This window comes from Taeniopygia guttata, chromosome 4, assembly GCF_048771995.1.
Source record: "Taeniopygia guttata chromosome 4, bTaeGut7.mat, whole genome shotgun sequence".
Lineage (NCBI taxonomy): Eukaryota > Metazoa > Chordata > Aves > Passeriformes > Estrildidae > Taeniopygia > Taeniopygia guttata.
This window is the reverse complement of record NC_133028.1, coordinates 13,069,470-13,095,417: the sequence shown is the minus strand read 5'-3', so window position 1 is coordinate 13,095,417 and position 25,948 is coordinate 13,069,470. Positions and strand designations below refer to the sequence as shown.

Here is a 25,948-nt window from a genome sequence, read left to right as displayed (position 1 = left end):
TATTGACCTTTTTCTACTTAAAATGAATTCTCTTAACTTTAGGTATTTGGATGCCGAGCATAGCTTGGAGGCCAAACACTAAGATAGACTTGTCTTTGTTCTGGCCAAGCAGGTCTTACATTTTTGCTCTGTACCTGTTGGTTGCATATTGATTACCCAAAACATTGGTGACCCACGCTTCACATGAAATTAAGCCACTAGTTCAACTACAATTAAAAAAAAAAGATATACTGAAAATACAGAATCTATCTTATTCCACTTCCTCTGGCAAAGGAGTCATTTTAAGCTCTTTCTCTTCTGAAGCCAGAAATTAATAGAGAGGTTTTTCTCATATAACAAAGGATGCTTTTGAACTTACGTATAAGTGTCTGGGAATCACAAGCCTCTTAAAGAACAGGGAAGAGAAACAATATGGCAGAAAGGTGGAATGAGTGAATTCTGGACAATCACCTATTTAGGTAAACATAAAGAAGTAGTTCCTTACTTATTTTGTCCTGTTCTTAAGAAACAGGTATTTTAAGCCATCTGCAAATTTTCCTTTTGAGGAATGCACTTAACAGGAAGCAAGCCCTATGTTTCTGTCTGGCCTGTTAAATCAAAAGCATAACTAGTCAAACAGGCTTCAATCACCTCTAGCTCACAGCTACATCCATTGTTATCAGAAATGCCATTGTGGAATTGCCAAATCCTAATTCTATCTCATATGATGTAACCTTTAAAGAATAACTAAGAAAGATGTTTCCATTTTAGAGCTTCTATGGTAACTGGGATAAATAACATAATCTTCATTGCATGGACTATTTTACTTCAAATTATCCAAGAGCATCCCTTGTCACCTGTAAAGCTCTTTGGTGCTGGTACACATTCTCATCCTGAAATTAAATAATGTAAATGGATACAGAAGATACCTATGGTGGTCTGTACCAAGAGAATACATTCAAGCTTTAGTAGAGGTGGGGATTTCAATCGCCTCATTTTTTTTCAGGGAATTATCATGCTACCTCTTTCTACTCCCTTGCCCTAAATTCTTTATTTGGTGGTAAGGAAAATAACAAAAGCAAGGAGTTCACAGAAGCGGCAGCAGCATTGTGGTTACAACAATTAAAACAAGCATTGTTTTACATTCTTACCAGATTTGCCACTGCTTCCTCTTGAGCACGTAAGTGAGTAAGTATTGTGTTGGATACTCAGATCTGTTACAGAAAGACTTCGCTGAACTTTGTACAATGAGCATTTCTACCTGGGATTCTCAGAAAGACATCAAAGAAGGCATGCAGCTCTCCAGAGGTGAACAGAGTGTTATTAGAACCTTCAATAAACCCAGCTGAAGGGGCATGATTGACAAAGATACTCCAAGTCAAGTATAGTATTTAGTATCTACGTGAACAACTATTTTATAGGAAAAGCAATGAGATGGGGTGGAAGTCTCCAAGAAGTGTAATTAGATCATTAAACAATTAAATATTGAACAACTACTGGTCACTTTTGTACAAAGTTTATTAAGATGTTCAGAAAAATGAATTTTAAAAATCATGTAGCAAATAGTAATTTTAATTCAGATCACAAGGCAACTTAAAACACTTAGAGCATTTATATAGCTGACAAATAAAAATACAGCTATAATAACCATCCCTGAGCAATACTGCATTTTAAATATTATAATAAAGAAAGTTACTCAAATGTACCTGTATATGCAGACATAAAATTGTTAAAATCTTTTAAAAAGTGAAGACCTGAAGATAAACAACTTACACTTTAAAGATGTGAAGCATGACTGGTTTTGGCAAACTTAAATATTACATTTAAACAAATCAAACTGTTAACTTACCCTACAAACTACTTCAAGTAGTGCTGAATGAACTTTATTTTGGTTTGTCTGATCCTTTGTATTACATACTATTAGGTCACAACCTTTTTCATTAATAGAACAGTAACAGCCAAAGACAATGTGTATCTCTGTCATTACTAAACATTTCATGTGTTCCAACAATGGTGTGAATTTGGAAGTCAGAATGAAGAACACAGTACCCTTTGACAGTCCAGACTTTAAGCAACACTCACAAGGAGTAGATATTAACAGGCTTCAATACCCAATTTCTACATTCTTCTATTTTCCAAAAGGCATTCATGGAAAAATATTTACACAAGGATTTACATAAAGTGGCCTAGCAACCAGATGGTTCCCAGGTCTTCAGACAGTTAAGTATCTCAGTCAAAACGAACAGACACTTAATAAAAATAAAATGCTATTTTATTTTCCCAACTGAATATAACTAGTAGCTTTTAAGTTAATATCAGCCTCTTCATTGCTGAGTAAGGAAAATGGCAACTTCATTAACAGGCACTGCTAAGAATGAAAATTTGATGTACAGGAAAAAAAAACAACCTGAATACTGAAAAACAGTGCATACATCAAAAGACTTTAATGTGTGCTCCAGATTTCTTGTGTAGTCTTAATATTGTTCATTGTGTTGATGGCTATTCACAGCTTGATCATCCACCTTTGGCTGTGGACAAACTGTATGAGCACAAGTAGAATTTATTTATTTAATTGATGGCACTGCCAAATGTCAACCAGCCTCCCTTACCCCTATCCATACTTTTTTTTAAACACTAGCAGATCTGAATTCAAGACATTAGATTCAAGACATTAGATAATAAAGTATTTCCTGCATGGTAACTAACACATATAGAAATTTAAGAGATCAAGAAATGTCTCCTGTAAGTAAGTTTACAAGTACAAACACAGGTTCCAGATATCAGTATTTTACCTGTCAATTCAAATGGAAAGAATATAGTATTAAAACCCCACAACACTTAAGTATCACTTACTTCCAAATCAAACAACATGATTTGAACAGGAAGTTTGAGTAGGGGACCTCTGAGGCCTCCAGAGATAATATTTAAAGGTCCTCTTCAACACTAACTATTCTGTGGTGCTATTACTTACTACCCATGTGCTTAATACTCAAATATAAATAAAAGCTTTACAAAGCTTTACAAAATGGAAGGCTTCATGTTACTAAGAGATGTAAAACATAGTTATCTTCCAGTTATTGACTAATCAGTTGCTTTTTCCTATGGTTATGTCCATTGATTTATAAGTCAAGTAGATTAAGAATTACTGTATTAGAGCAAACAGGCAGTACTAGAAACAACAGAAGTACTGGAATGTAATAAAAGTGACATACACTTTGCAGGATTACAGTTACTTGAATCCTCCACACATCAAGCTGAAAGAAATGAAAAAAAAGCAAATTTAACAAAAAATCTTTGACTGTTCTATACACCACACAAGCTGTATCACGTACTAAATGAATTAATGATGTTGAACACCAAGTAATAACTTGTCCCTAATCATTAGGCCAATAATTATTTGATCTAATACAGAATTTCCCCACATACTTCAAGTGCAGAGACAGAACACCACTGACAGAACCAACAAACATGGATACATTTGTATCAGCAAGTGTGACTTGTTGCCACAGTAAAGAGATTCTGAATTAAGCATTGTATTTTTCAGAAGTCTGAGTTTTGTCAGAGTAGAAGTTAATTATCTCCTTTAAAATCAGGTTTCTTAATATCTCAAAAATAGCGGGGAAAATGCAACAGTGGTTCAGTTTGTTATTAAAAAAAATAAAATCTGGGTTTCACCATCCCAGACATTAAACACATTTTGCCTACAACTTCATCAGTTCAAGAGGCTACACTCTAAATCCAGCAATCCAGCACAGTCTTCTTTATGTTGCACTCCTAAAAATGCTGAGGGATCTCCTCATTAGAAAGGATTTGTGGTGGCAAGCAAAGTCAAACAGGCTTCCTCCTCATTCTCTTGAGAAGTACAACAAAAAAGACCTGCTGAAGGAATAGCTTCCCTGGATGATATAAACATGTGTGACACAGGGTATATTCTTTATCCTATTTACTGAGCTGTATTTGGCGTCTTCCTTAGCTTTTTACATTTCACTGGATTTGTTTGATAAGTATATCCTAACAAAAGATGTGGCAGTTATTGAGAATGCATTTTTCAAGTCAACAAAACAGATGGGTTGGCCTTTGAAAAGTTCTTTTTAGAAAGAACAAAGAACTTCTCATATCTGGCAATTTTCCACACAGCAGGTTGATCTGGGCTGTGCATCACAGAAAATGAAAACAGCACACTTGAAGACAAAGACATGACAAAGATTTTTAATTTTAAAAAATGGAGAAGGCTTTTGTCCATGGATGTTGATATCCTCTCCCTTTTACTATCAGGTCAAACAGCTTTACTAAGAAGTTCTCCCAGTCTAGGTAAAAGCTGCAGGTTTTCGGTCTATACATCCCCAAACCATCCATTCTCATTAATGTATCTTTTCAATGTCTAGAATGGAATTTTAGAGAAGTGGAAAGGATGTTCTTCCCCTTTGGATAACTGCATGTTCTCTGGTTACTCTATACACAACAAAATGTCATAATTTGAAGAATGTTCACAAAATATAGAGAAGGGACCCCTAAAGAGCTTCCCAATCCTTAAATGTCTAACAAAGAAGTTCCCACAACAAGATAAATACTTCTATGTGCTTAAAAAATCCAATTATTTACCTGAAGGGCTTATCCCAGGAGTGACACAAGCATCACAACACCCATGAACTGAATGAAGAGCAACACAGGTGTGAAAAATGACCAGACAGGCCACAAGGCAACATTAAAACTGGGAATAAAAGCAGAAAGTATTTGGTAAGTTCAGTTGTCATATTACAGAAACACCAGGCATACAAAGGAAACATGTCAAAAGAAGAAATAAGATTTAAATTACTTAACCTGGAAACATACTTCTTTGTTTCTGAAAACAAAACACATAAAGGGTAAAGGTACCTTTTACTTTCAGAAAATCTCTATCTGAAGCCCCTAAAAATGACCTACTCTTTGATTTTTCCATGGGCATACATGGCAGCTGAGAGAAGCTTTAATCTGAACTGTTCAGTTAACTGCAGAGAGAGGGGAAAACCAACTTATTTTACAACTGACTTACAAGAATTACAGATTTTACTAATTATAAACCACAGGGAACCTTTATTTTCTTCAATCTTCTTTTTTTTTCACCATTGCAACAAATACTGTCTGATACTCTAAGAAGGAAATCAATTTTCATGCAGAAAGCAAATAAATTAGTTCTGACTCATATAACCTCATAAGTAAAACAACTCTTGCTAAAAGTACCATTCTCAGACAAAACATAAACTCTTAAAGTTCATATGGCAATAGTCAGAAGTCTAACATTTTCTGTATGTCTGCTACTTATAGATTGTTTGATAATGAAGAACTCTGACGGAAACTGATTGAACTGAATTCTCAGATAGACAGACTGCACCTTTGTCTTAATTTGTAAACTGCACATGTAGCTGCCAGAGGTGAGAAATTTACACTAACAAAGATAACTTCAGTTTTCTCCTAAATTTTCAAGACAGAAGAGATCCAGTACATCTCCAAGTGCACAATATACAGTTTCGACTGTTGCAACTCTTGCTTTGTGGATGAAAGTTGAAAGAGCAAGAAATTATGCTACATAGAACTCGAATTGTCACCAATACACATAGCAGAATTACATACAGAATTTCTTATAATTTATAAGAAATTATACTTCTTATAAAATGAGCCCATTAACATACAGACTTGCACAGGTTTAGCAAAAGTTTGCACACAGTGTCTGAACTCACCAAATTGCTGCTGCTATAAAGGTAGCTGTTGTGATAGGAACCAGTGCAGGGTACTGTTCATCATAGTCCTGAATTCCACAGTACCACTCAAGATACAGTATGCAGTAAAAGGCAACAGATAAACATGTAGCCAATAAACAAGTGCCACAGGAAAGCCACCAGCTGCAGGAAGAAAAGCACATTAAACCATGTTTAACACAATCACACTGCAGTTTGCACAGTAATCTTCGCTTGAGTTGGCAAACAGAACAGGCAATATCTGTTAAAAACACAGATTGTGGCCTAGAGTTCCTGTAGGTTTTACCTTAGATTAATTTTACAAAACACTTTTTGCCCTTAGAAGCTGTCTAATATAAACAGCTGGGTTTAATCTTGCAGTGAAACATCCCTTTCATATATTGTCCCCTCAAATATTTTGGAAATTCAATGTGACAGATCTTGTCAGGAATCTACTATACTACCACATCAAAACCACTTTGTCATTAATAAAATAAAATAGGCTCTACTGCAACTGTGCTTTTCACTATACATTAGACTCATGATCTTTGTGCAACAGAAATGCTGCAGAAAGCTTTAATACGGCTTCAGTTTGGGAACTCTCAAATTTAACAGACAAGAAACATGAAGATTTTTCTTTATAACTGCTGAAGAAAACCATGGAGAAATCCAGAATTTTAAACTCAGAATCAGAACAACACAAGGTATGTGATTATTTAGGGAGACACACTTTTCAGCCTCTTTGAGGATACACTTCAAGACTAGTTCAGATAAGGCAACTTGGGAGGAAAATGCACTCTAATGAAATCTTATCTGAACATGTATTAATAAATTAAAATTTTGAAAAATGAATTCTCACTATGACTTGATTACTGAATTACAAAGGGTAATCAAGGATGTTCCTACTCAGGTGACATGTGCTCTGGAATGGTACAGCAAACATAGTGTGCTACTTTGAAATCTTGTATTCAAAGGCGAATTCTGCAATAAGAGAACTGTTGCCATGGCCTAGACAAACAGTGCAGGAAGACAGGCTCCTGACCCCAAATTCTGATTACACCTTGGAGTCACTGGCTCTGCTTTCACAGTCAGGTGTAGGAAGGGTATAACTAGTCTGGGAGAGCAGCTCCAGAGAACTTCCCAGCACAGAGCCCTGTGCAGCTTCCACATACTGATATAACAATGACAACAGCAATGTGTTTTAAAAGCACTTCCAGCTGAAGCTATCTAAAAACATTTAAGATACATCAATCCCCTTGAAAATAATTTAATAGAAAAGAAAGACACTAGAAATAAAAATTATTTCCCAGAAATTATTTCACTAATCTTTTGCTGACCTACTCAAAATCATCTACAGATCTTCTAGAGAAATTAACTTCTCTTTGACCTTTAAGGATTAATTCCAGGGGGTTTATTATAAAAAAATAAAATCAAAACCTAAATACTTCCAACAAAACAGGCAGCTATTTCTTCGACTTAAATGAAAACTTGAAGGTACAGTATTAAAATGTCTGGTATCAGAGCAAACTTTACAAGTACAAAGATGGCTCAGTAGAGTTTATAGAGAAAAAAAAATCAATTTCAGCAATTTTTAAGCATTGTATTTACTTTAAAATTAGTTCACTAATATCAGTTTATGTGGTCATCTGGTCCAACCTCCCTGCTCAAGCAAGCTCAGCTACTGCAAATTGCCCAGAATCATGTCCAGATGGCTTTTGAGTATCTCCAAGGATGGAGACTCCACAACCTACCTGTTCAGTGCTCAGTACCCTCACAGTAAAAAAGTGTTTTCTGATCTTCAGAGGGAACCCCCTCCATTTCAGTTTGTGCCCACTGCCTCTGGTCCTGTCCTGGACCCCCCTGGAAAGAGCCTGGCTCTGTCTGCTTTGCACCCTCCCTTCAGGAATTTACATGCATTAACAAAATAGCTCTGAGCCTTCTCTGAACAGTCCCAGATTTCTCTATTCCTATGGCAGATCTTGTTCATCCACAATTTAAAATACAGTGACCAGATGTAACAAACTGAGTATGATTACAAGACTAAAACACACCTTTTTGTATGAAAAGATTCCTTACCTATCTGCTTGCATAGTTTCTTTAATATTTTTTAAAAAATCAAAGTAGTATGTCACAGCTATTGATGTCAAAATCCAGAATGCAGAATGAATATTCAGTCTTTTAAGAGGCCTCGTCGTCTTCTCTACAGCTGTAGACTCTTCTGTAAATAAGAACATAATTATAGCACTAAAGCCAGTCATTAAATGAAGTATGATTATCTTTACATAAAGCATGATGCTTTATCTTTTTAATTCGTTTATCTTGGGAGATTATTCTACTCATCATAATACACTTTGTGCTACAAATATTCTAAAAAGCTCTGAACATTTACTGAAATTAATCAGACTAAGCAAGGTATTTATTGATAAAAGGATAAAGCAGTAATAATCAGCACAATGCCATATCTGTGTATCTTTTTAGGAAACAGTTGACTAGATTTTATAAGGGTTGTTTAACTAATTAAAAACCCCTGGTTTATTGAACCGTTTTCATTAATCTAGTATTTAGAATTTCAGGTTGTTACTTCCAAATGCTAATTTATACAAATAAATAAAATTCATTATGAATTTTAGCATTTGCTAAACGATTGCAGGCATAAATAATTTTCTTGTTCTCGACTGCAGATAATTCACTGCAGTTTAAGGAGCTAGCTTGACTTACATTGCACACTTTCAACAGGTAAACTACAACCACCATTGTGCAGGAAACTGCCTTCTCTTTTTCCCCACATTACCCCGTACTGTTTTGGAGAGGTATCAGAGCAAGCAGATGAGAAAGCCATTTTTGTGCACGACAGTAACCATGTAAGACAGGATTTTTACACACTGTCAAAGAAGGTGTCAGAGGTGGTTTTGATGCCTCACACTCAAGTTTATCACTAGGAGCTCCTGGTGGCCTGCGCGCAGCAGTGTCACAAGTGCCGATTCCTCCACACGCACCGCCACCAGCCGAGCGTACCCACAGCTCTGCTGCAGCTCACAGGCAGCTTTACTTTTCATTTCCTAGATTCCTCCTCATCCTACGGGAGAGCATTCGGGCACTTCATCCGCGGCCACAAGCCCCCGCCATCTCCCCGCCCAGCCCGCAGTCAGAGGGACACCTGAGGGCAGCGGGGCCGCGCTCCGCGCCGCTCGACCCGAGGCGGCCCCGCTGCCCGCGGCGGGGCCCGGCCCCGCTCCCCGCGCCCCAGCACCACCCACCGGCCGTCCCGCCGCCCCAGGCAGGCGGCTGCGGCTGCTGCGGCTCCCGGGGCTCCGGCCCGCGCCGCCCCGGGCGCCGCAGCCTCGGGAGCGCGTCCCCGCCGCCGCCGGGCTCCATGTTGGGCCGCTCCGGCAGTGACGCGGCGGGGCGGGAGCGCGGCGGCCGCGACCGCCCCGGCGTGAGGGGCAGCGGCGGCCCGAGGGCCCGCGGGTGCGGGAGCCAGGAACCGCTCCGGGAATCGTACTAATCCCCTCGGAGGGAGGGAGCACTGCCGGGTACAGCCGAGTGCTGCAGTGAATGAAGGCTGTGGTGCCGAAATGATTCAAGAAAAAAAAAAAATAGATAAAAACTGTGCGTAGAAATGTTTTCCTCATCTGGTTAGATGTTCTCTAGGACAGGTGTTAGGGAAATATCAATTTTGGTGACACAGACCAGTGGTGTGCTAACACCACCAAGGGTCCCCGCAGGGGCTGTGCACTCAGGGTTGGATTCCATGATCTGGGTCCCTCCCAACTCGGAATACTCTGTGACTGTGAATTGAAAAGCTCTGGGATGTTTCCAGAGCCACGGGAATCCTGCAGCACTCGAGACTGCGGCTGGTAACTAGAAGTAATAAGCATATTTGCAAGACAAACTAGGTAAAAGTTAAATTAACTAATAAAATGGTAAAATACATAGTTGCAGTTCTGTAGCTGACTTCTGCATAATGAGATACAAAGTCACATCAGCATGTTTCTGGCAAACAAAACCTTGAAACCAATTATATTACCGGGGCTTTCTTTTTATTCACAAGGACTTCACGCGGACAAATTCAAAACTAGTCAATTTTGCTGGCAGATTAACCTTAGGTCTGGTCCTTTTAAGATTTCTGTGAATATTAAGAGTACTGTGAATATGTGTACTGTATCTTCTGGGCTGTGTTCAGTGATTAAGCCATTAACATAGTTTTTAAAATGGAAAATTGTTTCTAATAGTAATGATTGATTAGATGATCCATTTGATTGTTACACAGCCTGTGCTTTCTCAGAAAAAAATTGTGTGTGTAACATTCCAATTCAGGTAAAAATCCTGCTGACTTCAATGTGGAAGTACCTGTCCAATATGGCAGCTGTTATGTATAACTTTTCTTTACAGTGGGATTAAATGTAGAAATATTCAATAAAAGCTCAGATTATTATAAGGGAGATTGAAGAAACAAAAACCTAATTTTGGTATGTGTGTTTTACTTACCAAAATCAAATTTACTAGCTGTATATAGATTAAAGTTCAAAAATCCAAGTGTTTATTAACCTGATTCTACTTTTCCTCTCAGAAGGCAAAATATTTTGTATTAAACAGTGATTATGAGAAATGTGTTAAATTTTCACTTACCACATGCATTCTTTGCATATTGTGCAGCATTTATGAACAGAAGTGCCTTGCAGATACTTCCTCTGTAGTTTTATGTTGAGAAAACAGGAACATCAAAAAGAATGGAATGTAGACTGTGGTTAAATAATTATGTATTTTATCAATAAAACCTAAAAACTTTTAGGTCATCCTAAGGGAAGAAACTAGCTGGTAGAAACTAATTAGGGTAAAAGCTAAGCTTTCTGTGACTTGCACTGTTTTTAAGCAGTTCTAAACCTGCTGGATAACTATATTTTCTTAAACATACTATTGTGTGTTTTATTAATGAGTGAGATTCTAGGGACAAGGGAAAACAGGGTTCTGGTTATTCTTTATTACTGCACATTGACTTTGAGTAAATTCAGCCTTAAAGATACAAGAACAGAAAAAAAAATCTTTCTCTGCAGAAAGACAGGCCTTCATTTACATCTGAATTGCGTGTGAAAGGTGTCATAGTAAGTAGAAATTGTTTTCCCAGCCTTAGAGCATGTATCACATAAGGGCCAACCCTATTGCAGTCATTAGTGACTACAGGGATTATTCTTTATGTAGTTCAGTTGAATATTTTGAAGTTAGCAGCCCATGGGAGATCAGAGCTCTGCTTTCTTATCAATGAAAAAGAAGTTTCTTTGTTTTATTTCCTTTGAGTGAAATGACTACCTCAGCCTTCACTTTCATCTTAGTGATTCAAATAAGAAACAAAGGAAATCTTCATGCACTTTCTTTGCAAAAGCTATTAATAGGACATATCTTTGATTTAAATGAAGCAATTCAATAAATATGTATGCTTGGAAAGGTTAAAATCTGTCAATGTTGTTAAACTGAACACTTCTGTTTACCTACAGAGTAGGTATTGTGCAAAGGGCTGAAATAAGAGCTTCCTTCCTGGGCTCACTATTGACCTTAACGGAGACCGCTCCTGTTCTGTGTTTGTAGAGCTGTGATGTTTTCTGTGATCTTTTCACAGTGCTTGTCTGATTCAGAAATTATTAATCTGCCAAAGAATAGATAGCGATCGGGAGCTGAACCGAGACAGTCACAAAATGAACAACATAATTAACAAAGATTCCAATCAACGGGCCTGTTATGGGTAACTAATTATTCCAAGTTAATGTTTAAGAATCCCTGCACAAATGTTAGGAAGTATTTTAAAATGTGATGCTTGATGTGATAACTTTAGTTTAAAGTCTGTGAAATAAATTTGTGAATTTGAAGTTTCAGTGAAAGAAATGTACAAAGGGCGGAGTTTGCAGCAATTTTTTATGACCTGTAGTCCTGGACTCTCACATAACATAATTCAGTTTCTACATCTTGAGAACTGAATTCAATACCTTACATTCTTTTATTTTAAGTAGAAAATAATGCTTTGTGTGTTCGTTGAATGTCTTTAAATATTCAGGTTTTTTATTTATAAGGTAAATTTCACAATCTATTTGGATATTTTGAATTTTATTTTCTTGTTGCTCACTGAATATTTGCTGCTTAGTGATTGTTGGTTATATGTTGATTTACAAGTAATTCTTAATGGTACACAAATGTGGTAGCTTTTTGTTTGTCTCAACTGGGGAGATATAAAATTTAGAATTGGAATTCCCAGTTAAATTCTCACTTTTAGGAAGTCAAATTAGTTTTCTAGTATTCTAGCCAATTTTCATAGCTTTTTCCCTATTACAGAAATCAAGAGCTAAATTAGCCCAAATGTTATCTGTTCACAAGACACCTGATTGGAATTTTCTTCATTCCGTATCTAAGTAGGGTGGGCTCCTTCCTATATTAATTTTTAGCTGAAGTAGGTTGGATACAATATAGACGTAATTTTTTATTTTGAGGAATGCTTGTGCTATAATACGCTTTCTGTTCATGAACTAGATAATAATAAAGTCAGAAGTAATCTGCTGCTCATTTTCCACTCCATTCAGAAGTAAAAGATTGAATGGGTAGAGACTTTCAATCCTTTCTGAACCTTGTTCTTGGACTAAAGTATTGTGCATCCTCTCTTACACTGGGTGAAAAAGTAAATACATTGTCTGACTCATCTAGGTAACAAAAAAGCCTCCAGATAGTACAAACAATTTCCCTGCTTTCATCTTGCATCCTTTTAAGTATTTTAAATTCAGTACAATGAAAAAGGACTTAAAAGCATTTGGTGTGAATAACTTTATGCAGATCTGAAAAACAACTGCTGGGTAAAACTCAATTGACTCTCAATGTGGTCCATATACAAACTCCTGAACTCAAGCTGAATTCTCATGTGAGTATTAAATTGCAGTGCAGCCTTGGATTGACCCTTCAGGAAGGAAACAATACATAGAATAGTGTGTTTGATACCAAGAAGGCTCTATATTTAAGTATGCAAGCATCTGAACTTCATGAAGAAAAAGAAAGCAGAAAAGATAAAGGCAGTTTAAAAGGTGAAGAGGGCATCTAGGAGAACAGAAAAAAATGCACCACATAAAGATAACTAATTTAGCTAGGAATGTTATTCCTCACCTTGAAAGTTGTCAGAAAATTACAAAAAGAAAAAAAATAGCTGATCTTAAGTATTTATTTGATAGAAGAACATCTTAACCCTCAATTATCCTGATTAGAGATGTTAGATATCTTTAGTGTTTGACACTTGCCTTTTTATGATCAGCAATACGAATACAAGAACTGTTCTGTTCATTCTATCTTTAACTATGCAAACAAAACCAAAATATTTATCCAAATTTATCAAAAAATCATCCTATTTATAAAAAGAAAAAAAATCTGGATGAACCATTCCCCTAGAAGTAGCTAAGCAAATTTTCTTACTCTCTCTCTTTGAAATCATTTGTTGAGTTTCACTTAACTATGCTTACTTTCTTGAGGGAGTACAATGGCTCTCAAAATGTTTTCCCAAGACTACAGTTTAATGATACAAAGCACTTGGCAGCAATACTCCAGCTATAATTGTTCTTGACTACTCAATCCCCAGTAGTGGTACATAATACCTCTCAGTTTGAGGATTTGATCTGGTTTTAAAAGCCTGCAAAAATGCAGGGGCTGGTAGAGAGGCAAAAACAAATGGCCAGATGTGGGAGAGTGGGAAAGAGAACACTTGGGACTTAGTGAAACTGATTTCTTTATTTAGGACAAAATCTGTGCAACCATGCATCTGTAACAATATGAAAAGAATTTCTTAGGGCATTTAGGAACATCCTAAAGTGTGTTTTTTGAATAATGAATGTCAGATCTAATTCACACAGGAAAGACTATCAGTTGTGAGAATGGGCATTCAAATGTATCATTCAACATTTACTGTACAGGAATATTGGTCTCTTTTGGTGTGACACTTTTTTTTCTATTGGTAGAGGTTAGCACTATTTTTGGCTGTAATAGAATATTAACTATTGTTTTGGAGATATCTAGTGCCACCACTGCCTGTGATTTGACTGAGGTATTAAAGCAGGGACAAAGTTTCTTGGGCATGTGGCTCTCACTGTTAACAAGATTGGAAAGTACAGCTCAGCACAGCAACAGCTCATTGATGTGTATTGTGGGAAGCTCATACTGCTTCTGTGAAGTCTTGAAAAAAAAAACACAAAACAAAACTCCTACATGTTTCATTCAAAGAAAAGTTTTTTTTTACCATTGTCCTTCACAGTCCATTACCACTTACATATTCTGTAGGGTCAATTTTCATGTATTTTGAACAGGTATTGTAATTAATTGGACAACAGAGATAGAAGGAACACTGAGTACTAAGCTGTCCAAGAGAGACAGGAAGATGTTACCTTTATGAAGACTGAATTCAGCAATTAGGATTTTTGGCTGGAGGACTGTTGTACAATTCCCATTACTGTTTTGACTAATCTGCATAACATAAACAGATCCTTTAGAACATCAGCTGAGCTCAGATTTCTTCTCATGGAGAACTTACCCAATGCTAACCCTCTGGAACCACTTGAGTTCTGAAAGTTCACCAAAAAAGCTGAAACTTTCAACGGCATAATGGCTCAGTCAGAACTGTAGGAGCAAGAAGCAGGAGGAAATGTATTGTCATGGTATAAGACATAGTAAGAAACAGTCTAGGAGAAAACCCTGGTCCTGTCTCATCCACAGAAAACATGAGTCTTTGTCATATATGAACACATGACAATACATGGAGTGTCAATAGGTGTGTATTCCTCCAGGAATTCAGTCTCATCAAGAAAAAAGGTCAGCAGAAGGGCAAAAAATTAAAGTATAAAAGTGCACTTTGTACTTTGTGTTTATACATTAATGGCTGGATGGTGGAAGTTCATTGTGTGGCTACTTCAAGGGACAGAAGGAAGGAGGAAACACAGTGTGGTTTGAACCACCTGCAATGCAGATGAAATTCTGGTTCTTTTTTATTCACGTTGTTTTTGTCACCTAAGTGAGATGTAGTGATCTGAATACTTTCAAGTGAATTTCATGCTGCCTGAGAGGAAGATCCCATTATGTTTAAAAGCACCTTTTTTTCTGGCAAATCAAATATGAGTTGAGCTTGACTGTAATCGGGCCTTAATTAGGCTTTTTATAATAATTTTGTACTAATGTTTTTCACATAGAAGTTTGAGAAGAGGGGTCTAATGGGTGGGCAGGCATAAAGACAAAATTTCTGGTTTTCTGTTACTTTCAAGTAATTTTAGGAACTATAAAACTACTTCTGTTAGAAGTCAGTATTTTACTTCTGCTGTAGCTCAGGTATGAAGTTATGTAGCAAGAGCAGTTTCTACTAAAAGATTCTGAGAAGGGCAAAACACACAGAAGACTGGAAAATTCTAAATCTTCTAGAATAAATTTAAAAAGGAAAGATAAAAAAAGATGTGTTTGGAAAGGACTAAGATCTATGATCTGCAGTCTTGAAGAAAAATGTCCAATCTAAGCAAAAAGCTTGGTTTTTCAGCCTTTGCTGTCTGAGAGCATAAAAGCATGAGGATTCAGGTGCAAAAGGAATTGCATCCAAGAATTGCAAAGAAAAGCAGATTACCAGGGGCAAAAGGAACTGTATCTGAAAAGTGCAAGGGAAAGTTACTAGTAAAACTTCCTCTAGTCCAAGTGAAATTTAGAATTCAATATAAAGTAACACTTCCTGTAAAAGTACTAATGGGAAACATAATATACAGCTTTTCTTGGCTGACAGAGCAGAAAAGAAACTTAGAGGACTTATTCCTGTTTTTTTCTTAAAGGCTAATCTGGGAGAAGAAAGGGATAAATGTTGAATATATTGACTGAGGTATCTTGTAACCTGTGAATACAGCTCAATGTACAGAACAATATGCCTTTTTTCACTTATCTTGCACAAAAAGTTTAATATTTGGTCTCTTATTTCCTTAATAAGGGTGACTGTTACAGCCTTAAAAGTTTCCGAATGAAATCATATATTGGGTCTCTGTATCCTGTGGTCATCAGCTACGAGCCACTACTCATGTTGGGCTCTGACTGCATTGTCCTGATGCAATTGGATTATAGCACCAGGTGGGAGGATCGGATTTCACTGGAGAAAGAATGAACTACTCTAATGCACCAGGACAGTGGAGGGCTGAGCACAACAAATAAGTAGCTGTCCTTTGAAGCTTTTTTTCTTCCAATGATTAAAGTCCCTGCTTAAGTGCTTATGCTATAGTTATAATGAAAGCCACTAGCTTTAAACAATTTTCTAATTTCTTCCTTCCTCACCCTGCCACAAAGACACTTGATTTTTCAATACCCTATTTTAGAAAGGAAAATTTTAACAATAAGGTATAATTGGAGCTATGTTATGCTGTTTAGAAAATAACTAAAACATATTCTGGATTAAAACAATACTGGTACATATGCTGCTTAATTATTGAATAGAAATTAGAATAGAATAGAAATTATTGAATAGAAATTAGAGGGGTCCTGCTGTTTTTCTGTCTTCTTGAAGGATTCTCAATGATCTGTGAGGGATTTTGCCTCCCTCTGAAACAATTGCCACCAAATTTACAGTAAATTCAATCTACTCAAGACATCATTAGTTGCAAGGAGTAAATTAAAGTCCAGATCTGCTGTAAGGAGAAAAGCCAAATTCAGTCCTCTGAGTACTTTATTAATTGTCTAATGAAAAAACATCGAAGTTGAGGGTTTTTTTCCCCCTGGAGAGCTGCATGTCAAGAATGCAACTATGCATGGACTGGAATAGCACTTGAAGCCTTCTATGATTAGAGGCATAGACTCATCTACCATACTACATATTACTTACCATATTACATTACATATTACATATATGACCATACTACAGTATTCCCCGGAACACCCAGAAAGAAAAATATGCCTACAAATCATATTGTTCCCCCTCCCCCTCTTTCTGCCAACAGAGCAGAAAAAGGCAATACTACTGCAGCAACATACACGGAGGTTATACTGTTGTAATTAAAACTGGGCTTACTTGCAACAAACTCCCACTAATGACTGTCAAATAGAGGCATGCATTAGATTCATGTCTGCCAAGTCATGAGGGAAAAAATGAACATCAGCTGGTGCTGCTTTACCCTTTACACAGAGAGGGGAAGAATAATCTACAGTATCTTTACTACTCCACACAATCAGCACTAACCTAACTATGGCAATGTACAGGGGAGTACATTGTTTGAACCTTTAAGAATGATAACAGTTAAAGCAGGAAAGAAAATTACAAGGTCACATCCTAGTCTGATAGCTCATCTGCATACTGTTGATTTGATATTCCTTATTCCCAGCTTTCAACTGATCCATCATCAGTTTCAACAACAGGAAACTTCCTACATGGAAGTAATTTTGCAATTAAGTAAAAACCTATAGAACTTCCCCAGTAATTTTCCCCAGGCAGCTCTGTCTCTTACATACCTGTAACACTTCTAGCCTAGCTAAATTGTTTTGGTGACAGGAATACAACAGCCTCTTCAAATGATGTATAATTTGTGGATTTATTATGCAATTATAAAGTGACAAGATTAATTAGATTTAAGCTTGTATTTTAAAGTGATATATTTCATCAGTCAATTTTTACTCCATGTAACCACTTCTGTTGAAGTCAGTTGCATTACTAATCAAGACTTTCAGTAACAATGCATATACAGGTAACTCAGTCTTTAGATTTTCACTGAATGTGACATATTGCATACACAAATCTGCCATTTTATTTATGTATTTTTTTAACACAGAATCAACAGTTTATTAAAGGCTGCATATACTACCCACAGTGTGTGAAGTGGGTATCAGCCATAGCATTTTGAATTTTAGCATAACAAAACATTTATTCCTCAGTGGGTTTTTGAATATGAAAATCCTGTTTGCTCTGAAAAATAGTTCCTGCAAAAAGCCACACAACCCAGGTCCTGAAAAACATTCATGCTTATAAATTATATACATTACTGGAAGAATTTTAAAACAGCAGGCCAGCAATTATTTTCAATGCCTCTTAAAAATTGTACCAAAAAATATACATTTTCCATAAAATCAAAAAATAAAATATCTGAAAATGTTCTGTGGTAAATCTAGAAAAGGGGGAGGGATCCAGTATTAAAAGTTAAATTCTCCTTTCATATACACAATTTAAATTGATACCAGTGCACAGTAGTTGTACAGCTGACAGAAGAGTTTGACTGTCTGCAAGATTAAAATGCAACAGCTATGAAAAGTATGCAAGCTGTTTATTTCACAAGTTTCACTTTGTCCTTTAGAACTCTAAATTTGGGATTGTTATTCACTTTCTTATTGAATATGACTAGGATCTCCTCTTCTGTTTTGTGATGTTCACCAGCTACAGCATAATACTGAGCTATCACCTGCACAAAGACAGAGAAATGGTTTTTAGTCCATGAAGATGATTCCATTGTAAGCAATAATAAGTTTACATTACTGCATGAAAAGTGGCATGGAAGCTATTGTACTATTATTCCTTTTCAGAGCCAGCACTGAATTTCTTGTGTAATTCAGTAAGCATCATAAAACCTGTCCTTCAGCTGACATTCTGTTAATTGATATTCCATTAAAAAATGTTGAACTTTGTTTATGCCAGCCAGAATTTTCTGAGCTTCAGCATTACACAAATAAATTCACAAGAACAAAGGAGATTAAAAAAACATGCTGTACAATACCTTTTTTCTTAGTTTCTTAATTGAAATTTCATTGTCTGGAGCCTGTTTCAAAACTGCTTTGATGGTTCCCTTCCAGTTGAATTTACCTAGAAAATAATTAGGTGTACAAGATTGTTAGTAAAAGGAGGTATTCTGGGTTTTCTTCTCTACTAGTAACCAGCCATCAATCTCCTTATTTTGGAATCAGTTTGGCTACCATAACAGTTGTTACCTTACTGACCCTACAACAGGAAGGTGTCTTAAGCATAAAGTCAACAGCTGTTCCTGAATATAAAATGGAACAGAGATGAAGAATCAACACAGTACTTGAACAATAGGGGTCAGAATTGTTTTTACTTCTGCACTTCAGCGATCAAGAAGAAACTCTTAAATAACACAGGAATAGTTAAGATCCTGTCTTTCACACTTAAATCACACAGTCAAATTTGACCATCCCACCTTCAGAGGTGATTAACTGGTGGTTTCCAAATACATGATCTGTATGTTCAAACACAGTCAGAGCATGACAGGTGCTAGGCAGAAGCAGGTTTATCTACGTATAAACTAAGGTCCAACGTATCTGAAGTCAAATTTATGATTCACTGCCAAAAATGGGGATATGACATACACCAAGAGGTCTAAGAGCTGTTACCCTTTTTCTTGTGTTGTCTAACGTGCATGGCAGCAGGGAAGAGACGCACTGTGGTGAAACCTCAGTGTCCACTGGAAATAAGAATAGCCAAAGGCTGCCAGTATAGCACAAACAACAAATCAGAGAAGTAATTAGTTATCAGGTGTTAAGAGTAGCACAGGCTACTTACTCTGGAACAAATGTGTATACACACATATACATACATTTATGTATACTGAGGCACAATTTATTTCATGGCTTGCTACAGAAGCAGTATTTGTATCATGCATTAGGTCTTTTCCAGAGTAGTTTGTAACAATCTAAACTGTTCCTTTAACAATACCTTTCTCTGTTCCCACATTTTCTTCACTGTCATTGATGTTTTCTGTTTCCATGTCTTCCGAAATGCTTTCAGTTTTCATTCTCTTTGTTTTAGTATGAGGCTCCTCTAGAGATGGAATTGGACAAAACATACACAAGAAAGATTTAAAACTAGAAATTCTGACATGACTTAAGCTTTTGTTCTTGTAACATGAGTTTATATTTGCAAAGTGGTTCAGATTTTATAAAAGAAATGTGCAATCATTGTTAAAAAGAATCTACTTTGTATATCTAATGCACTACTTTAAAATTCTACTTAGGTAGTTTATTGAGCTTTGTAACTGAGAAAAAGGATCTTCAAAACAAACATTAATATAAGCTGTATGATGGATACCTTCTATATGTTTATGTTTGCGTTTCTTTATGTTTCTTTCTCCTTCTCTTTCACAGTGATTGCCATTTCCATTTATTTCAAAATCATCCTCTACACTCTCTTTTCCTTTTTTGGACTTTTTAGTCTTTTTTACTTCTTCCTGGTTTTCCAATTTCAGATCTTTTTTCTCCTTCTTTTTGTTCTTTTGCCTCTCTTCTTTTCGTTCCCTCTTACTCTTTTTTCTCTCAGTTTTTGCATCTGTAATTCCATTTTCTTCTGCGTTTGTATTTTCCCCAGTTTCTGCAGACTGCTGTTCTTTCTTCTGTTGTGGTTTGTCTTGTTCTTTTTCATTTGAAATCTTTTGTCAAAAGAAAGACAATTACAGTTTTTAAGTGTGTTTTTTGACATTGCAACTTTTCTCTACTAGATCATTGGTAACTGTTGAGAACACTGATATTCTGAAATCAATTAAATTGCTTACATCTGATGTCACCAGTTACCTGAGAAGCAGCATTACTGAAATAATGTGCCTGATTCTTCTTTTAACTTAACAGACTAAATGCTAATTACCATCACAGAAGAAATGTTATCTTACAACATAAGTAATTCCTAGTTGAAGTGTCTGTAGTGTTTTAAATTATTTGTCAAATGTAATTAAGGAAGTGACAGCTCTTTAATTTACACAAACAAAACTACAGCACATTACAGCAAGATGCAGAACTGATTCCCAAATACACAACCCTTGAGTAATAATCACTTTTGCCATCCACTTCCCTGTCTTAGATGTGTCTGGGACAACAAACTGTTATGACAACTGTTATAACTGTTATGATGCTCAAAAAGGTACTCCTGCTTGATTTAATTGTACGTTTCTCAACATATTTGGTTTTCTTTTAATGCTCCCAGGCTTATAATGATTTTCTTGTAGAATACTCAATACATTAATGGAGAAATTAATGTTCAATTTAAATTTTAATTTTAATAATTACAAGTGGAATACAATTACTGAAATATCAGTGTAGCTATTTAGAAAGAGAACAGATCTTTATACAAGCAATTTAACATCAACATGTTTTTATAAAGAGTTATTTTAATTAAATTTGAATTCTACTTAAGAATTTCCATTTCCATTAAGTATATACATTTCAGGGTATGCATTACAAATCATATCTTAAAATCTTTTTCGGATTCTTAAAGATGAATTTAAATGCTGTGCTATATATTTTATTTTAATGCTATGCACTGTGGACAGTGTAATTGTTTCCATTTGTGTTTAAAAAGAAGGTTTTCAGACTGAAGACATTCTTAAAAATTAGTTTAAGTCAATGGAAAACTGCTTATGACTTTAATTAAGTTGTATAAACTCAGTATTAATGCTCCAGCAAAACAGTGTACTTCAGTGTCCAGAATTTCTGTTATGTTCCTCTCCTTTATTAAACAAGTTTCTTTCTTTCCTGGCTCTTAAATTTGGATTCCTCAGAAAAAGTGCAAATAAATTTAACTGGAATCATCAAGTCAGAAACACAAAGCATCATCAATAGGGGATTAATGCCAAAGCTTTGCCTACACTCTTCCTCAAAAGAATTTGGGGGAAAGGGGAGAGAGCATCTTTACATCAGCTGAGAAATCAGCTCATCCAACAGCTTTTGAGTGGCAGCAATAGATGCAAACAAACAACTCCCTACCAAAACACACTGAGCTAGTAATGAAATACCAAAGAATTAGGCACTGACAAAAGGTCAGAGTGAGTCCACTATTTGGACAAAGAAATGGGAGGAACTTGTGCCACAAACTGGAGGATCTCTCTCCCCACTAATGAAATAGGTAAACTATGTGCTTGCTAATTTCTCACTCCAATACACATGAATTTGAGACCAATAAACTCTGAAAGATGTCTTGTTCTGTCTTAGTGTGTGACTAGACTAGAACAAAGATAAAGGCAGTGCTTTTCCCCTTTTTTTTATATACTAGTAGCATAAATTAGCCTTCTGATTATCATGGCACAATTGTGTCACCATGTCCAAGTTTTCAATCACAACCTACTCAGTATGAACAACCACTTCAGCAACAGCTTTTTGTTCCACAAATAAACAACTTATTCAAGAAATATTACATTGTAACATAATGTATTGGAACTATGGGAGACAATGTTTCCACTAACACCTACAAAGGGAGTTTGAAAGGTTTGCCTTCAAACATTTTGGAGTGCATTCCCATTTTAAAATGTACCTCCAGTTAAACTTACATTTCTGGTTGCTTCTGAGAAAACATCCCACACCTGATCTTGCAAATTGCTGTCCTTAATTCTCAAACTGTTCTTGATCCAATTCTGTGTATAGAAAAAAACAATAACTGAAAACATGCACCTCTGACTTTATTTCTTCTTTACCATATAATTGGTTCTTTTTTTTTTTTTTCATTTAAGAATCCAATCACTGCTTTTGACTAAGATCTGGTTAGAGGTTAGTCCTATTCATCCCTCAAGCCTCCTTGCTAAATTGTTTCACATATATCTAGGTACTGTTAGGAGGCTACACCATATATCTCAATTGCCTCACCAACAGCCATCCGCAAGTGGTTAAACACATACAGAAGATAACCTCAAGCTTTTTGATACTAATGGCTATGGTAAGGTCCCACCAAATCTTCTGACTATTCCCATGAGTTAAAACATTAATGATCCGATCTTATTTATTTGTGTACTGGACATATGGTCACGCTCCTAAATGGATACCTTAGTTTATTACAAGAAAGTATAATTTAAACAAATATCTCAATGCAAACATTTTGAAAAGTTGTTTGGGTTATTGCAGGTGTTTCTGGTGAAAATGAAAATATAGCAGTAAATAATGCAGTAAACTATCTGCAAGATATCAACTTTCAGAAATGTGGAATTCAATGTTAAATGAAATGGAAAGATTTTTGCATTGCAATGAAAACCCCAGGAAAGGTGCATTAGTAAACTGGAACAATTAACTGCAAAAACTTTTGATCTTCCACTGCAATGTATCTTATGAAAAAAAGAGGCTTCTGGAAAATACCATTTTTCCTGCTCAGAACATTAATCCTGCAGGGAAACAGTCTAACCTTCAGCTTGCTAGCAGCAATTTCACCACAGCTCTATTAAGTTCTATTTGAGTGCTTTGGAAGCAAGCCTGATCTTCTCTCAGCCTCACAATCTGACGGAGGGGGTGGCGGGGGGAAAGGCCCATTTGTGAGTAATTCTTCACTTTTAATGAAATTCTTTACACACAGTAAATTACCAACATCTGTAATTTACTTTAGCAAAGAATGCAGAGCGGGAGGGTATGTCAGAATTCTGAGTAACAGGAAAACTCTCAAAACAGGACCTTGCCTTCAGGAAAAAACAAAGCCAAAGAAATAAGAAATCTTTAAAAGTATGTCTAAGAATTTGGATATTCAATAGTAATAGCAAATAGTCAAAAAAGAAGAGTATTGAAAACAGAACAAACCTATATATGGAGATTAAGCTTAAAAGGTAAGTCTCTGGCTTAATACCTAATTCAAATGGTAGACCAAGAGTCCTTTTAAGGAAATAAATGTATTTTACAACCACTGCCTATTTGAAATTCAGTTATTGCACAATCTATATGAATGCCCAAATATGCAATTTGTCTCACCTTTGTTAAAAGAGAGTGGAATTTCCTTAAAAAGTCTGGTTTTATGCTCACTGCACAGATTACTGCAAATCTCTATTAAAACATACCTGAAACTTTACTTTTTTTCTTGGAATGTTATCAAAGGCACGCATTTGCTCCAGGATGTTCCGCACTTTAGGGCTTATGTTGGGCTTCTTCATTACTTCATGAATTTTCTGAATGAAGACAAACAGAATTAAATCAGCAAAGCAGCATAAGGATCCAACAGTACATGTCAGGTGTACAAGTCTGAAATACACTGGGCAGAAATCACCCAGCACCCACAGCTGGTATAGTCTGCTCATAGGAAATGTTCAAAAAACATGAGAAAAACACTGCCCTTTGGCTCTATCATAGCTCGTTAAATGTGCCAAAGTTATCTATATAAATGTTTATACCTGTGTAATAAGCAGAGGTAAGCAGGACTGCTCACTAGTGCTTTCTCATGAATAAGTTACAAACTGTAATAAAAACATTTCAAACTAAAGTAACTGTATCACAGAAGGGATTTTTGCAGCGCATAAAAGACCTGCATTATGAAAAGCAACTTTGGTTTTGGAATTAATTATGAAAAATCAGGCTTACTTTTGATGCCACAGCTGACATGCATTTCTTCTGGCAGCAGTGCCAGCTTCAACAAGCATTTATCCTGTATGACAGCTCTGGATATTCCTGTGCTATGGGTGTCAGCATGAGAGAAGAGAGATTAGACCAGGCTCTCATGGCAGCCCCTTGAACAGCACTGCTGGTTGTGGGGGAAAAAAGCTCTGGGCTTCCCAGTACTTAGAGAGTGCAGCCAGTGGACACTGTAGAGCTTTCCTGTACTTCTGAAGATCTGGTGACTGAAAGGCTTTGTGAATATGTTAAGACTATCAGAAAAAGGTGTCTGGTCATAATCTCTCATCCTTCTACATAAGAATCACTTACTATTGAGGCAGGCTACCAATGTTCACAAGCAACAACACTCACGTCATACTGCCTTTACAAATGTCGTCAAACGTCTGAGTGTTCAATCTCAACAAGAGCACTCATCTCTGACTTTACTGGTATTCATCATATGCTTCAATTATGCATGCAGCTTAGAACCTTCTTAGCATGTGTTCTACATGATAGAAAGCAACAATTTCCATGCATAAATGTGATCTAACCTACTACTAATGGAGTTTTAAATGTGTTTGAGGTCCTTCCAAAAACCCTTGAATGAAAGCTATAAGAGGGTAGATTCTTGTGTAAGACAGAAAGAGTAAGAGATATTTCTATCCATGCTGGAGCTTCTCCTGTTCAACATATTTACAAAATAGCTGTCAAATTTACATATTAATTTACATACTTACAAAATATCTGACTAGAGGATGGAAAATGAAAATATCCTAATGATATTGAGCTATTCAGGATGAGGACTATGAGGATTCCAGGAAGATCTTAAGAAAATGAGTGACTAGGTAATAAGAAAGTGAAATACAGTCAACACAACTTCACGTAAAGCCAGAAGAAAAAGAAAAGCAATCTTAATTTCAGATCTAAAATGGCAGGCTTTAGTTGACCACTGGAGCTTAGATACAGTATCTCAGGGTCAAAATAGCCAATTCCATGAAAATGCCAGCACAACGATCAGCAGCGGTATATAAAAACTGAATTAAAAAACCACCCAAAAGTACGTTAACTGACAAAAACAGTTAGAAAGGAATAAAGGACACAGAAAACATAATGATGACACGTGGTAAATCTATGATTCTCTTATATCTTGAACAGCATTTCACAAGCATACAATAGAGTGGGAAGATTTTAGAAGACCAAAGATATAATTTACATATGCAGAACAACTGAGTAGGGCAGAATTTTTGAGCCATGAACAAAGAATATGAGATGGGGAGGGATGCCTGACAGAGGTCTACAAAAGCATAAATGGCATGAAAAGGATGGACAACTACCAATGTCTATTTGTATACAGATGGGAACATTACACTAAATCAAACTAGTAAGAGACAGATTCAAAACAAAAGACACATTTCTTACCAGGTAAATACACCCCTGTCAAGGAAATGTCAGAAGACAGCTGGGGATATTGGTAAAAACAGATCTCTGGCTTGAGCCAGTATAGGCTCTTTTCTGTCTTTGATAATTACATACAATAGTTACTGTAGGTACACAGAGTACAAAACATACCTGAATCCATTCCTGCTGTTTAGCATCTCCTTTGTTCGTTTTGGCTTCAAAGCCTTTCCCACCATATTTCTGGTCTTCACTTACACACTTCACGTGTTCTTTATAGTCATCACCCCTGAATATAAGAGATTTTTAACCACAGGTCATTAAAATGCTTCACTCTTCAAACTATGCAACACTTAGCCAACCAACAAGATGAAGTAATAGATAATTTAAATGAACAGATCATTTAAACCGTATTACTGTCAACTCTTAAATTATAAAAATGTGATGTGCTTAAAGTACATGCTTGTAAGACCACAGGCATTTCTGTCATGCTTACAGCTTTCAGTGAAAATTTCTGACTTGCATCAATTGTATTTGTGACAAGAGTGAGCAAGTAAGTCTGCAGAATG

The 25,948-nt window shown here is 36.2% G+C and overlaps 2 protein-coding genes across 6 annotated transcripts in view; both read right to left on the bottom strand.

Annotated features, from left to right (window-relative positions):
* Nucleotides 1-1,479: 1,479 nt before the first annotated feature.
* Nucleotides 1,480-9,117, bottom strand: TMEM128 (transmembrane protein 128). 3 transcript variants are annotated; one of them, XR_003959940.4, is made up of 6 exons: nucleotides 8,951-9,117; nucleotides 7,770-7,911; nucleotides 5,697-5,858; nucleotides 4,582-4,690; nucleotides 3,192-3,233; nucleotides 1,480-2,771 (listed from the first exon to the last, which is right to left on the bottom strand). XR_003959940.4 is itself a non-coding variant. In XM_002193456.7 (5 exons), exons 1-4 carry the CDS (start codon nucleotides 9,066-9,068, stop codon nucleotides 4,591-4,593), a joined length of 522 nt encoding a protein of 173 aa, XP_002193492.4. In that variant the 5' UTR covers nucleotides 9,069-9,116; the 3' UTR covers nucleotides 1,480-3,233; nucleotides 4,582-4,590. The 3 variants fall into 3 exon arrangements, 1 of the variants encoding a protein (XP_002193492.4); XR_003959941.4 differs by having other exon boundaries at nucleotides 1,480-2,518; XM_002193456.7 differs by having other exon boundaries at nucleotides 1,480-3,233; nucleotides 8,951-9,116.
* Nucleotides 9,118-17,232: 8,115 nt separating this feature from the next.
* LYAR (Ly1 antibody reactive) overlaps nucleotides 17,233-25,948 on the bottom strand; it is a 9,812-nt gene continuing 1,096 nt past the window's right edge. For 2 of the 3 annotated variants that reach the window (XM_012573609.5, XM_072928002.1), the window contains exons 3-9: nucleotides 25,554-25,668; nucleotides 23,456-23,563; nucleotides 21,974-22,057; nucleotides 19,750-20,086; nucleotides 19,378-19,482; nucleotides 18,425-18,510; nucleotides 17,233-18,112 (exon numbers count right to left, since the gene is read on the bottom strand). In XM_012573609.5, the coding sequence (XP_012429063.5) occupies nucleotides 17,978-18,112; nucleotides 18,425-18,510; nucleotides 19,378-19,482; nucleotides 19,750-20,086; nucleotides 21,974-22,057; nucleotides 23,456-23,563; nucleotides 25,554-25,668 (970 nt within the window). In that variant the 3' untranslated portion in view covers nucleotides 17,233-17,977. Of the gene's footprint in view, nucleotides 18,113-18,424; nucleotides 18,511-19,377; nucleotides 19,483-19,749; nucleotides 20,087-21,973; nucleotides 22,058-23,455; nucleotides 23,564-23,972; nucleotides 24,065-25,553; nucleotides 25,669-25,948 lie in introns of those variants that run through there. The other variant, XM_072928003.1, reaches the window with a different exon arrangement.

What these genes read in the sequence shown, in the direction of transcription:
- TMEM128 (XM_002193456.7), bottom strand. Translation starts at nt 9,068, where the DNA reads ATGGAGCCCGGCGGCGGCGGGGACGCGCTCCCGAGGCTGCGGCGCCCG. An exon ending in GAAACTATGCAAGCAGATAG is followed by an intron (nt 5,859 to 7,769) that starts GTAAGGAATCTT and finishes TTCTTCCTGCAG; the next exon opens with CTGGTGGCTTTCCTGTGGCA. An exon ending in TTTATAGCAGCAGCAATTTG is followed by an intron (nt 4,691 to 5,696) that starts GTGAGTTCAGAC and finishes TTTTATTCCCAG; the next exon opens with TTTTAATGTTGCCTTGTGGC.